This window comes from Frieseomelitta varia, unplaced genomic scaffold, assembly GCF_011392965.1.
Source record: "Frieseomelitta varia isolate USP_RPSP 00005682 unplaced genomic scaffold, Fvar_1.2 scaffold_364, whole genome shotgun sequence".
Taxonomy (NCBI): domain Eukaryota; kingdom Metazoa; phylum Arthropoda; class Insecta; order Hymenoptera; family Apidae; genus Frieseomelitta; species Frieseomelitta varia.
The window spans coordinates 344,017-359,246 of NW_025110106.1; the positions used below are offsets into that span (position 1 = coordinate 344,017).

The following is a 15,230-nucleotide window of genomic DNA, read 5'->3' on the forward strand; positions in this document are numbered from 1 at the left end:
CTTTTAACCTTTAGAGGCACGCAATTTTAAAGAAAAAAAAAAAAAAAGACTACCTGCACGGAATTTTTTTAATATAAAAAAGGGAAAGGAAGTGTTTATTTCAATTATTATAAACACAAAATATTTCTTAACACGAGAAAGAAAAATATTTAAATAAATTCTTTCTTACAGAGTGGGGCATAAATACTCCCACCATGCAACTAATGAAATTTTTTTGTTTCAAATGAAATTCATTGATTCACATCTTTAGATGGGTCAAAAAATATCCCACCGTGCATTAACTGTCGAAAAAAAAATGTGGGAGAATTTTAAATCCACCTAACTCCAAAGAATTAGAGGCTAAAGAATACTTGGAGTTCCACGATTCTCATAAAATATTAGGAAAGCATTTTTGCGGAAAGAAGTATTCAGCTCTTGACTACTCACCACGCAGTTGATGCCATACTTGTGTCCGGAAAATTCAGCGAACTGTACGGCGTTGTACGGGTCGGAGATGTCCCAGACGCGAACGTTCGGCATGTGACCGCACTCCCCGGTCGCCAGAAATCTTCCATCGCCGGCGAGGGCCAGAGAGGTCACCGTTTTCCGGCAAGCATTTAACACGTGCGCCTGAGTGTTCTTTCGTGGATTGAACAAAACCACGGTGCAACTGAAACAACGAAAGTTCGACCGTTAAGTTTTTACTCTCATTGGCAACGATTCCTCTGTAAATTTTACGGGAAGATGAATGGCTTTCATAAGCCATTTCGTCATGGCTGCCCGAGCACGAATCTCGAGACATCGTTTTGTAACGGATTGACTTTGTTAAATTAATTTCAAAAATCTTGTACAAGTTTATAAGCTTCGAAGTTGTCGAACGTCTGAGGAATAAGGTACTAAACGTTTTCTGCTCGCTTGTACATTCCTGAATTGTTAAACTTAATCGAAAATTTTACGATGTGTAAATGGTCTTTATATAATTTTTGTATTTTCAGAGAGACAGATAGGTATGCTCTTCACTATCCTCGAACCAGCCGTCACCTACGATGTTACAACCTGGCTTACGTCAACACAACGACGACGTTAGGTAAACGTGACACGTAACGAGAAGAAGGTGCACCATTGCGATCGGAGAAGAAAAGATGGCCAGCAACGCTCGAGTAACAATAAGCGAGTCCACGTTCAGAACGTTTCAGATTCGTTTCCGTTTGCGAACGTGCATTCGTCGAGCTAGCCACACCATGCACATACGTTCGCCACGTTTCCGGCTGTTTCACTTCGCTAGTATGGTCAGCCACCGATTAACACACTGGAACTACCGGCGACCAAAATGTTGTGTAAAATATGCAACAGAGAAATGAAGACGCAAGTGACAGGAAACTATTAAAATTCTTTTAATTCGTTTATTAATTTAATATTTGATTAATTAAATTTGTAATATAACAAAGAGCACGAGTTTCTATCGATACACTTTACTAAAAATTAGTCAGGTCGCTGAAAATACACTGTTCTGAATTTATGAAATTTCATGACCACTTTGGTTTTTAGTTCTATATAATTGTATACTATAATTATTGTATACGGCTCGGTCACTCGTTATGGTCCGCGAATCAGTTGCCAGCGCAAGGGGTTAAAACATTTACTTTTTACATATTTCCTACCGATGACAAAAACATATTGTTTCAAATATTTTTGGTATTTCTGTTTATGTTAATAATAAAAATAATAATATACAAATAAATACTAAATAATAATAAACGGAATAAATGGAATAATAATAAATGGAACGTGTTAAAGAATCCAAGAAGTACATGCTTATCTGGAAGACAGTAAGCAATTGGCTGCCATATTTTGCGTAGAAAACGAAGGGACGAATGGCCTAACCTAACCTAACCTAACCTAAGCAGTGACTTTGAAACACCAGTGTATACGAATGTGAAGAAGAATACATGGCGTAGGAGTGGCATTGGTCATATTCCCGCTGGTTTTTCACCGAAAATAAAAATCTCAGACCAACGTTTCTCGTTAATGATAGAAATCATTTGTCAGTCGAGTCGACGTACGATCTACTTTTAGTCGGAAGGTTCGCGTGGGAACGCGTCTCGAGGACTGTATTCGAGTCGCACTGGAATCGCGCGTCGCAGACGCGTCCTCTGAAAGGAACACGTGGAAACCATAGAGAAATCGTAGTTAACTAATGGTTTTCCTTCCTTGTCGAACTTGTTGGTTCCCGTGAATTAGCGCAAGAAAGAGAGAGAGAGACCAAATGGTGAATAAAGCCGGGTTCGGGGTCGATATAGACTTTTCATTCGATTAACCTCGAAATCCACTTTTCTCGCGTAAATCGTCCATACTTCTCGCTTGCGAATCTTCGTTCATCGGCGGCTGTTTCGAGGAGGAAACTGCAACGATAGCGTCGCTCTTTGTCATTTGGAAAAATTTTGCTTTTCAAGGAGAGGTCGCAGCTGTTGGGTCGATTTTAATGAAATTTGGTCTGGAGATTCTAAAGCAAATATAATTTGACAATTTTCAAGCATTTCCGTCAATACTCATTATTCAACAGATATACTCCAGAGATATATTTCTTTTGTTAAATTTACAAGCAGTAATATAGTAGCGTAGTTGATAGTATAGTGGATTCATATCCGGAAGTTTTAGGGCTTGAATCCTCTTAGGGAAGAATATATTTTTGTCTCTACTTTTGTTTTCCTTTTTTTTTTCTTTTAAGTTTTCTTGTTTTTTTTATGTAAAATTCTGTGTTTTACATTTTTATAGTATCCCTAATTGTTAATTTATTTAAAATATCACAGAAAATTTCAATATAAAATATAACGTCGAGCATTACAATTTTTAATAACTAATATTTTGCAAAAGAACATTACAATGTTTAGGATGATAAGCGTCACAAAAGCATGAAAAGCATAAATATACCTGGTAGTATGAACATTTTATAATTCCCATATCATTACACGAACACTTTGCGTTTCTTACATCGTCTGGAAAGCACACTTGGTTTACATTGAAAAATATGAATTTATGAGATATTAATTTTGTTGCGTACCAGAAATATTTAACCATTGCATTGAAAATTGGTGCAGATAATTGATTATGAATCAATGAATGAATTTTGATAGCGTCTTCTCTACGTTCATGATTATTTTGTAAAATAAGTTCATGATTATTTTGTAAAATTTCTATAGCATTCTATAATAGGCACATTATAAAATTATAATAATGGCGATATAACTAGGGACATTATGAAAATATAAAACACAGTATTCTACATAAAAAAAAAAACAAAGAAAAGAAAGAAAACAAAAATAGAGTTAATACAAAAAAAACTTTTTCTGTGGAAGGATTCGGAACCCTCAAACTTCCGGATATGAATATATTACTACACTACAGCTTCGCTACTACATCACTATTTCTAACTTTAAGAAATATATAGCTGTGATAGAAGATTGAAACATTAAATATCTCTGTAAATAATGAGTGACAGAAACGTTTCAACATAGTCAAATTATTTTTACTTTAGAATCGATATACTAAATTTCATTAAAATCGACGACCCAACAGCTGTGACCTCTCCTTGTCAATCATATATATCTCAAAACAAACTGATATATGATCCACAGCTAATACAATACAGATACAATTCTTGGCACTTGATAATAATATAATATGGTTTATATACAAATCTAACCTAACCTAAATCCAACCTAATGTTATTTACATATTTGAACGTATTTTTTTAGCTATACAATGCTGATAAAAAAAATACATAGTTGTATGAAGAAAAACATCAATGACCTTGGACCCAAAAAAAAGTGAATTTGGAAAAAGGTATCTTTACTAGTTATTAGCCTTTTGATACCATTTCTCGGAAACGAAGAACGTCATACGGAAGAATTTTGTTCTTTTTTTCTTCTTATTTTTACACACAGAATCACATCCTGGCTATGATTTTGGGAATATCCTATATAAGGAGCGCTCTGAAGCATATCCGTCATCTACCATTCAATCTATCATTCAATTATCCCCAACAATATTTATGCAGCGCTTGTGGCGCCCTGATGCTTCTAAATTTTGCTGATAATTTAACAACAAATTTAAATATGCAAATAAGTTTCGCATACTTGGCAAAATTTGTACTGGATTTGGACAATTATAAATAAAAGGAGAAAAATAAGAGAAACAAGCTTGAATTTAACAATCCAAGGAGGGAAAAGCTATATAATATGGATCTTTAACTTTAAGTGATAAGTAATTTTTAACAAAACAAATAACAATCTCTTAACTAATAGCGACAAACACAAACTAATAAAATATAAAAAATTTTTCTCTTGTCAATACATGGAAGAAAGCCAGTAATTGCGAACAGACTGGTCCGTTAAATTACGTCCGATGCAAGGAGAGGGGATCGTGTTTCGCGTGGATCCTCCTCCTTCCAGCATTGTTCAATTGTCTTCGTCTTTCGAACACACTCCTAACCGAGTATCGTTTACACGCTTGCCGATTTTTCGTCCTTCCTTTTTTTCCTCTCCTCTTGGACACCCATAGACATTCTAGACGGTCAACGTTGAACAGACTATTCTACCGGAAGGGAATAGCAGTTCAAGCGTACCGTTAACGCAACTGCGGCAAAAGCTCCGCACGAAAGTTCTCGCGAGAGAGTCCGAGCATTGCACCAGGAAACCCGTCGCAGTAATTTCTTAGCCGCGGGTTGCGTGCGAAGGAACACGCGAGGTCGCCGCTATAAAGGTCACTGGGTCGGCGATCGTCGAGCATGGAAACCGGTCGACGCGACGACGGCGTGTCTAATAAGTCGACCGGCGATAAATCGGCCGATCTCGCCACGTTCTTTCCCCATTTTTTTTTCTTTTTTTTTTTTTTTTTTTTTTTTTTTTTTTTTGACGACAATTGTAACCAACTGTAACCAACATGACAACAGTAACCGGTTGATTATATTATTGTTCCATTATTGAGAGATTTATTCGTCTTCTTTTTGCTCTGTCAATTTGCCGAATTTAAGACAAAAAAAAAAAAGAAGAGAAAATGCTTCTCAGTAGAGGCACATGGTAATTTATAATATTCTAAAGCATATCCAGACGAACACCTGTGCGAATATGATTTATACTGATTCTACGAGTGAGATTCTATGAACCAAATGTAGACTTGTTGAATAAAATGAAAAAAGACAAAGACGGCATCGTTGGAGATATTTCTAGATTTTACACTGAACTCTCCAACTTGTGACGGTAAATTGGATACCCTCATCGTTGGAATTATAATAGCAGATTCGAATGCCAAAAAAGCATTGACCTATCACAGATCCCTATTCCATATCAAGAACTTGCACAAATATGCAAAAACCAACGTCAAGGATGAATGGACATCAAGTCGAACGAAGATCCACAACATTAGTAAATGACTTGTACGAAGAAATTTCTTTTAGTGGATTAACCAATAAAAAGAAGGAACTATACTGGCTCGATTACAGACAGAACACAGGAAAATAACCCATGAACACCTAATCAGAAAGACTGATCCTTTCTTCTGCAATGCATGTCAAAAATCTGTCACAGCTTAACACATTTTACAGTGTGAACCGAAGGTTTCTTCCTATTTTTCTTTTCTTTTTTAAATAAAACATCAAAATATAAGAAAAGAACTAATTTTATTAATTTTAAATTAAATTCAAGTTCAAACATGATTTTTTTCATACTATATGTATCAACAATTATTTCTTTCAAATGTTGACCGTCATATACATAATAAAATAAAATATACATATTTGATAAAAAATAATATAGTATATGATAAAAAAAAATTATTTTAGTAGGAAGTGATTTTTGGCCCACCCTACATACAAACTTTGAGTGGCAGAGAATATCCAACACCACTGCCCCCCTGGACTTCTCAAAATCATCTGAAGGAAACAAACACTTCTAATCTTGATAGACAAATCTATACTACAAAGTATAAGTACCATGTATGTAAGTACACCTAGTCTTTACCGAGCTAATGACCTCGATGTCGATGCGACTTTAAACCTGTACAAAAAAAAAAAAAAAGAGAGAAAAAAAAGCAAACGAAAACTTTCGTTTTCTTGCTCATCTTCCCGTTCGGACGCGTAACAACACGTTTGCTCGCTAACCGGAAAACATTGTCCCACGATGTGGACTGTCCGACAGTCTATAGTCTACGTCGTCGAGACACGTGACACCGTTCGGTCGCTACAGTGCTCCAGTTAATTTCTAATGAGGGACTTTCTTCGTTTCGAGCGCTGTAGAATCGTTGAGCAACCATTTTTTGACTAGGTTAAGTCCCTATGGGGCCCTACTGGTGAGATAGCTCGATACCGATGCATGAATTTTCAAATTTTTTTTTTTTTAGTGGAAATAATTGTATCTTGATCACAAACCAACTTGTCCGTTTTCATTTGAAAAATAAGATCAGTATAAGTTGTTATACAAAGAAAATAATATTATACAATTAGTATAAGTTAAGTTATATAAGAGGTTTTTAAAAAAAATGCTTGGGGGAGGGGGTTACATTATGAAATTAAAGAAAACAAATATGTACACTTTTAGGTGTCACGTTCTGTCACTTTCAGTTTTAAATAGATTTCAATAAAGACCCATCGCCTGCACGATACTTGGTTTGTAACATTGCAATTGTCATTCTGCGAGAAAAAATATATAGTATAATATAAAAATATTTTACGTTTTATATTTCTATATTTTATACTTTATGTTCTTATATTTTTATCTTTTCGCTACTTATTACTTACATTGATTATTAATTACATTTTTGTTGGAAGCAAACCAACGCAAAGGGTTCTCGTTAATTTCGGCCGCGAAAAGGGGGTTTTCCAGACCGCTCGTGCGTCTCGTCGCGAAAAAGAGACGATTGATTGTAATCGAGGGATACCGATCGCGTATCTCGAAACGATATCGTCGAGAGCTCGACTACAAGGTTAGAAAGTGCTCGACATCGCATGTTACGAATCGTGTTACGAAGGAAAGTTCCGCTTTCCCGGTTTCTCGATATACTCTGTTTCCCAATTTCGTGGTTGCTCTCGACAAGTTTAATCGACGGAGCCGATACACAGCGATCAAGCCGCCGATTCCGTTAATGCGCCGGAGAAAATCGTGCGTAAAAAAAAAAAAAAAAAAAAAAAAAAAAAGAAAGAAATGCTTGTAAATTTCACCTCCGTGATGAACGTAAGATGAATTACGAGCGTAGCAAACGTTGAGAACAGAGGCAGGATTCACAGCCTCGGTACTTTCCAATTACGATGAATTCTTCGAAAACAAAAACTCTCGGCTCTCGAAAAACAAAAACCGCGAAACAATACGTCGCACAAAATTGTACGATTTTATCTTCAAATCCGAGCAATGGTCTCTGACGACTTCGAATTTCAAATTTGACTCTCTTTTGTTATGCGACATTGATCTGTCTATCGTTACACGAACGATGATTTCATTTTTGCTTGGAATAGGGTAAAAGTCAGGGAATGATGGCCTGATTTTTTTTTTCTTTTTTCAAAAGGATTATTACATCTTAAATATGACCGACATTTAACCTCTTGCGCTGGAATAACGTGCCACGCACGTCGGGAATATTTGGCTCAAAATTGCAATATTCTCTCAGTTTTAAGTATATTTAAGTATAATCCAGGCAAAACAAATAATAAATTTATTACTTTTGAGTAATTTCTATCCAGTGATATACCGATGAATTTAAAAAGAAAACGAATTATTGCATACGGTGTTGGTCACTCGTTATGGTCCGCAATTAAACATATATACATACACAGGGTGTTCGCGTTATTAGTAAACAAGAGGAAAAAATGGCGGAGGGTAAAGTTATATATTTGGTACTTTTACTATAACCAACACACCAGTGTATGACAGGTAACGACTTTTTGCAATATTTGTCACGAAACTAAAGTGATTTTTGTATAGAATACTATTTTTTTTTTTTTTTTTTATTTGTCATATGAAAGGAACTGTCAAGACGTGATAAATGATGTCCTTTATAGTTGAGGTTAGGAATGAGAAGAGTTTTTACCTTCGTGACGAATACAATGCAAACAAAACGAAAACTTTTGACCTAGAAATTTAATAACGAGATCAATTTTGCGGCAGGTTCGTTGTATTTTCATAAAATTACAAATTCGCCATTTTGGTAATTGCAGTATTGAAGCATGTAAAGTACCGTGAAAAATACTGGAAGAAACTTTTGGTCCAAAAAAACTGGCCAATCTTCACCCGTGCTCGAACGAGGGAGCAGCGGGTTTTAAATGGTAACCGCAATGACGCAACGAGGCGGGCGGAAAGAAGCAACGACTCGAGCCGGTAGCCAGATGCGTCGAGGAAAAGCAAGCTACAGGCACAGGGGGGTAACGCATGTACTTGCTAACGACTACTTTCGACTCGAGCGAGCTTCGTTCACGCACGCGTAAACACGCGTGTGCGCAAGGAATCTCGCCGAGCTCGTTAACACGCTCGTGTGCTCGGTAATTGCGCCACGTTACGTGACGTGAAAAATCAGAATTCCCACACGGAGGGCTGGTAAAACGCCGACGAGTGACTCGTGAACCTGCATTATCGACTGATCGTCCATAGGAGAGGGGAGAGAAAACACGGACACAGTCGAGGGGCGCGGAGAGATTGCCAGATCGATCGAACGGTTTAATTGTCGACGACGCTTATCGTTCGAGACGGATCTACGACACAGAATCTTTCGGTCCATTCACCTCTCTCTTGACCCGATTTCCGTCCGAGTATTGTGTGCATAGCTGGCTTCGTAGTGTTCGCGACGTTCGTATATTCTCGATTGTCCGGCTTGATCGCCATGGATTTCAGCAAGTTAAGTAACTTTCGCTCGAAAGAAGGTATACGCGATATCCAAACTATTTCATTCGTTTCCCTGACCTTGTTTAATGTAGATGTGAAGGTCACTGAATGGCACATCGTTGATGTAATAGGGTATATCTTCGTACTACTATCGTACTACTTCTATTTCATGTACTATTCCGTCTTCAATTTAATTTACTATTCTGTTTCACGTACTATTTCTTTCGTTCCTGGTTTTGTCTAATGAAAGTGTGAATGGTACACACATCATTAAATTCATCTTCATACCCTATTATGCTACTTCCATTCCATATACTATTCCTTCTTCAATTTAATTTACTATTCTCTGTTTCATATACTATTTTATTGTATTATTTTTGTTTCATATACTATTTCTGTTTCATGTACTATTTTTTTTATACTATTTCTATTTCATGTACTATTTCTTTCTGAAAACTGTAAAAAATGGTAAACATGTTTATTTGCATTTGTTAACATAAACTTAAATTTTTTTGTCACATCAGTGTCACTTCAAGGTCATGTTCTTTACATATCTGAACGTATTTTTTTACCATCAATGACCTTGAAGATTCCGGAAAAGAAGAGCTTGGAAAAAAAATATTTTTACCAGTTACTGGCCTTCTGACACTATTTACGTTAGAAATATAAAAAATTTTTCATGTCATCACAATTCGAAAAGATATTTTCAGGTGGTCTCGGTTTCACCTTTCGTAATCGAAGGATTAACGAGTTGAAGTCGCGTGGATCGTATCGCGTGATACTTTTGTCGAAATATCACGATTCGATATCGTGCGACAATCGATCGAGACAATCCCGCGCTTCCGTGTGCCGCGCGTCGTGCAAATCATCTCGTCTTTCCTCTCTCTCCGTGCCAGTTCCCACGAATATAGAGCGATTTTTAACTCGTCGGATTTGTAATACGATTCCCTTCCTCTTCCATTCCGATCAAGATTACCGCGCGCGGCAATGGAACGAGGGTCTCAGAGTCGACCGAGTCAACGATCGAATCGTCCGAAACTTGGCAAACGAAGCGTCGTCCATCCAAATCGAGCTTGCTGGTTCCGTTTTTTCCGATCGTGGTTAACCTCTTGCGCTAGTAACTGGTTCGCGGACCATAACGAGTGACCAAACAATAATTCGTCTTCTCCTTGAATTCATCGGTATATCACTGGACAAAAATTACTAAGAAGTAATCAATTTATTATTCGTTTTGCCTGGGTTGTATTTCAATATACTTAAAACTGAGAAAATATTGCGATTTTGGGCCAAATATTCCCGACGTGCGTGGCACGTCATTTCAACGCAAGTTCACCGGGGTTCTCATCTTAATTTCGTTCGTTTTGAAATATGACACCCGGCAAGAGTTTCGATCTTGTTCAAGGCGCGATTCTATTCTCCTTTTTTGCGGTTGCTTGACCTAGCAGTTGTTCTAACTCCGTGGACAAATACGTAAATTAACGGCTGGTAACAGTGATGAGACGAACGGCCATCTTGAAGCCAGAAACGCGAGCCAACCAATCAGATGTGAGAGAATTTTCGCAATACTTTGTAAAAACATCGACTCTCTCATTTTGGTATTTCTTCAGTTTGTACCGATTTGATAAATGTCCTCGAGAATGAAGAAAATTAATGGAATATAATAATTCTAGTAAACAAACACATAAAGTTAGACATTTCAAAAATATCACAGCAACAGTTAGATAACCTAAGTTATATAACTCTTCATTGTCTTATGTTCAATGGAACAACTACGTATATTAAACGTATTGATTTTAACTTTACTACTTTTCTTTATTATTTACAGCATTGCCTCCCATTTGCATCATAAATTTAAATTTAAGCATAACTCGATTTTGTTTAAAATGAAAACGTTCATCAACGTGTGATTTAAATTAGTTCGTGAAATGGACTATGAAATAAACAATTTGTTAAATCTGTTTAAAAAGTTAATGAAACAGTAATTGAACGAACACGAAATATATCACATTGAAAAGAGATATATTTCATAAATATTTATACATCGCAAGTTTCATTGTGTTATCTTTCACGAGCCGAGAGTTATTCAAAAATTCTGTGTTTCCGACGGAAGTTGACACAATCCTGTTACGTGCTCGTCCACATTCGATTACAATTACAAAAATGTCAGAAAGGGGAAGCAAAGATGAAGATTCGATGCTTACCCGGCGGGATAGGCGACCAACTCGCTGGTCGCGTCGCAGTCCAGGGCTGCGTTGCTCGACACCGTCACGCCGAGAACGCGTTCCAGTTTGATCTGAAAAAAAAAAAACGAAACGCTGACGTTATCCTTTGACATTTCTGTGACAGTTCTTTCAATTTCCAGAAACAAGATAGTCGTAGGTTTTCTTTCTTCGACGTCGTTCGCGAATGTATCCGTCATTACTGAAAAGATACACGCATTCGTCGAATATCGAACGTTCATTGATTGACAATTTAACAATACCCAACTGTATCAAACTCGTATTTAATCTTTTAACTGAGAAGGTAACATGTACAAGCCGAGACAAATGAACTATGTACAAATTGAAGACGAACCTTTAACCTCTTGCGCTGGAATGACGTGTCACGCACGTCGAGAATTTTTTGTCCCAAAGTTGCAACATTTCCTCAGTTTCAAGTATATTTAAGTATAACCCAGGCAAAACAAATAATAAATTCATTACTTCTCAATCATTTCTATCCAGCGATATCATACCGACGAGTTCAAAAGAAAAAGAAAGGGACGAATTGTTGTATACGGTTTTGGTCACTCGTTATGGTCCGCAATCAGTTGCCAGCGCAAGTGGTTAAAGCGCCCGTCAGTATCTCCATCAATTGTTAACTGAGTTAGATTTAGGTTAGGTTACTTTACCAAATTGGGTTAGGTTTAGGTTATCTCACTCGATAAACGCTAAAGAAATTTTGGAAACATGGGAGGAAATTATAGAATGAGGTATTTTCATAGCATTTGCAGGTATATTTCGTGTTTTACCACGAACAAGTATAAAAAAAACAGAACTTACGGGGTGACCTAATAATTACTTCGTAGTTTTATTTGTCTATCGGTAAAATAAAAATTACATTGTAATCATTCGAATAATACGAGCAGAAATAACAAATATGCAGTTTCAATCACCATCTCGTGCACCCAAGTATGTCACGAGCAAATAGCTCTGGTCTATGTACGCTTTTTAGTTTGCGAACAGATGTTTTTGATGCGTCGCTTTTACCGACCGAAACGAGTTTGCCAACAGCGGACAGTGTAAACGCGGCATTAGCTCTACTAAACCTGATACAGGTTGGGTCAAAAATCACTTCTTACTATTCTACTATAAATCTATAATTTTCTTTATTACATATTTCTCTTATCTTTTGAAAGAAATAATTTTCAGAACATAACGAAAGACTCAAATTTAATTTAAAATCAATAAAAACTAGTTTTTCCTTACATTACAATGTTTTATTAAAAAAAAGGAATAGGTGGGAGGAAAAACTTTTGACCCACCCTATATTATTCAGCGCGAGAAATCTTGCCGAGAAGTCGATCGATTCGATGAAAACAACGGACCTTGCAATCCATGTTTCGACGAGCAAAAAGTGAATTAATTCTACGAGGCTCTCGTGGAATTAATTCGTCTGGCTGAAGACGACGAGTCTCGAAAAAAGGGGAACGAGACGCGAAACGAAGCGAAGCGATTCGGAGGAGCTTCGGAGAAAGTACGGGCAATTTCACGCGGGGTGAAACTTTTCATCTACGAGCGGGCAGCTGATCGATCACTGCCAACAAACCGCGACAGATAGAAAGGAAAGACGGCGGCCGTGCAATTAAACGCTAAGGCGAGAATCATGTCATGTCTAGTGGATGAAAACTTGGTCGCGTGTTCTTCGTCATTATTGTTGCAAATCCGACGATATTAATCCGATTACGATTACCAAAGTGGTCAAAATGATCAATTCGTATAATTTTCCATTGGAACCTCATATACTCGCAACAGTATATTTTCAGAGGTTTCAATGATTTTTATACTAAAGTACTGAGTAAAGTTGAGTAAAAATTTCGTATTTTCGCGGGTAAATATCGTTAACAGAAAATATTTGAAAGGATCTTTACTCAATGTATGTGTAATATCTCGCTAAATGTGCTCTTCTAAGAGGTTATGTTTTCCTGTCTATTTAAAACTGCCAATTGTTTGTTATATCATATTCAGTAATTTTTATTTGGCTGTTAATATGGAACGAAACAAACACTATTTTTGGTGTTTAATACTTTTTTATTTTCGAAAAAGGAAAAATGCAACACAGATTAAAAAAAGAATGTGCTGTACATGGAGAAGATGGCATAAGCGAACATACGTGTCAAAATTGGTTTGTGAAATTTCGGACTTAAGGTAGATTAAATTAAGACATTAATTGAAAATAACGCACGTTGTTCTTTGGAGGCTTGCAAAATGCACCTTGAGGAGTTTCTTTTGCTCAGAGAACTGGTTTAACAAAATTCCTTCTTTAATTCTAACCTAAAATGGCGGAATTGAAAATTTCGTTTTTTAATTCTAACCTAAAAATACGAAATTAGTCCTCACTCAACCCAATATATAGATAAAAGTATTGCAGCATTTTTTATATATTTTTATAAATTTTTTTCACCCGCTGCAACAAATTTTATATTTATATCTTTATTTTGATTTAAATTTTATATTTTAGTTGTCGGTAATTCTAGCGCCAACGGTCTTCGACAGGCACCTCGAGAGCCGCGCGATAACATCTCCGTCGAATGCAGAGAGAATCCGATTTTCTCACGAGTCGCGATCCACAAGTCACGACTTTCTCTTACGACGTATTGGATCTACCAGATTACTTAACACTTGCAATTTCCAGAAACGATAAAGAACAATAAGGTCTCTGTCTGTAGCCTAAGGAAAGAGAGGCCTTGAACGAAAAGTCGACGAGCAAGGGCAAGACAAATTAAGTTTAGGTTGGGTTCATAGGAAATAAAGTAGCGAGTCGATGGTAAGGAAGGAATCTACAAACTCGTAGATCAGAAGAAATGTGGTAACTAATTTCGTATTTTTAGGTTAGAAATGTCGATCGATGGTGGAAAACGAACGCACTGATGAATCGACTCGATCCAACGAATGTGGGTTCGCGAACGACCAAAGTATGTATATATGTACATACGACACAACACGCTGATTGCGTGGAACGCGGATTCATGGAAATCGTAACACGCCGGATGTGGGCACAGGAGCGCGCGTGCTTGCTACGGATATCTGCCTATGTACATCCATGGTCGAAAGGTTTCGCAACGAGTAGCTGTAAAACGCCCCGATACGTACTATCGTATGTAAATCGTACGCTGCGCGACAGAGACCGGCTGTGCACACGGATGCCATAAGCCGTAAACCATGAAATAACGATAGGATTGTACAAGGACGTAGTCGGTGCGTCGGACGATCGCTATAAATCTCAACTTTTCGAGGCCTTTTTTTCAATTGGAGTAAGTCCGGTTCCGAAATGACTCGATCTCATTATATGTATGTTATTATTATACATATATATGTATATAAGTTTCATTATGTAGATATTATACATACATACACACACATATATATATATAAAATAAAAAATATATAATACATTAAATATATCATATATCAATTTTCAGTTTTTTTTAAATAATGGTATACTTTATCTTAATCACAAGCCATATTAACCTTCTTATTCGTTCTCATTTGAAAAATAAGACAGAGTATGTATAATACATAAAACACAAGTTGTATTTAATAATCTGATGGAAATTTTCTGTTCATACTTTAAATTAGAATTTACTAACATTTAAAAAGCTTTTCGAGATACAGTGTGTCAATATAATGTTGTAGAAGTTATGATTACATTTCCATAACTAGATATTGTCGTACAATTATAAAAAAAATAAACAAGTGAGTTATGTATTATTAGCAGATTGGATCAGATAGCCGCCATCGTTATGAAATTATGTGATAATAGTTAGTAAATATTTCTCTAGAGAATTATACATCAATTGAATATAAGAGAAACTCCAACTATGCCTTTTGCATGAGATGTTATTTCTTCTGTCTTATCTAATCCATGATTATTTTTTAATTCTCTAACTTTATATGTATCTACTTTCACAAATATATATAATTTACATATCGATTATAAAATGTATTAAAGAAAATGGGCCATCACTCCCCGACTTACCGTCAATGTCGTTCATCGCGGAGAAACTTATATTTTCTATCAATTTTCTACCTGCTTTCTGCCTTCGTTCGCTCGGCCACAACACACGACTCGTCATATATAATAATCGCGCTAATAATTGCTTATCGTAACTAGACAACCTAGCGAGAG

General features: G+C 36.5%; 1 protein-coding gene across 3 annotated transcripts in view; it reads right to left on the reverse strand.

Moving 5' to 3' along the window:
- Positions 1–15,230, reverse strand: part of LOC122530918 — a 53,843-nt gene that overhangs the window by 17,219 nt on the left and 21,394 nt on the right. For all 3 annotated transcript variants that reach the window (XM_043658333.1, XM_043658334.1, XM_043658332.1), the window contains 2 exons: positions 11,045–11,136; positions 427–649 (listed from right to left, as the gene is read on the reverse strand). In XM_043658333.1, coding sequence (XP_043514268.1) covers positions 427–649; positions 11,045–11,136 — 315 coding nt within the window. The remainder of the gene's footprint in view (positions 1–426; positions 650–11,044; positions 11,137–15,230) is intronic.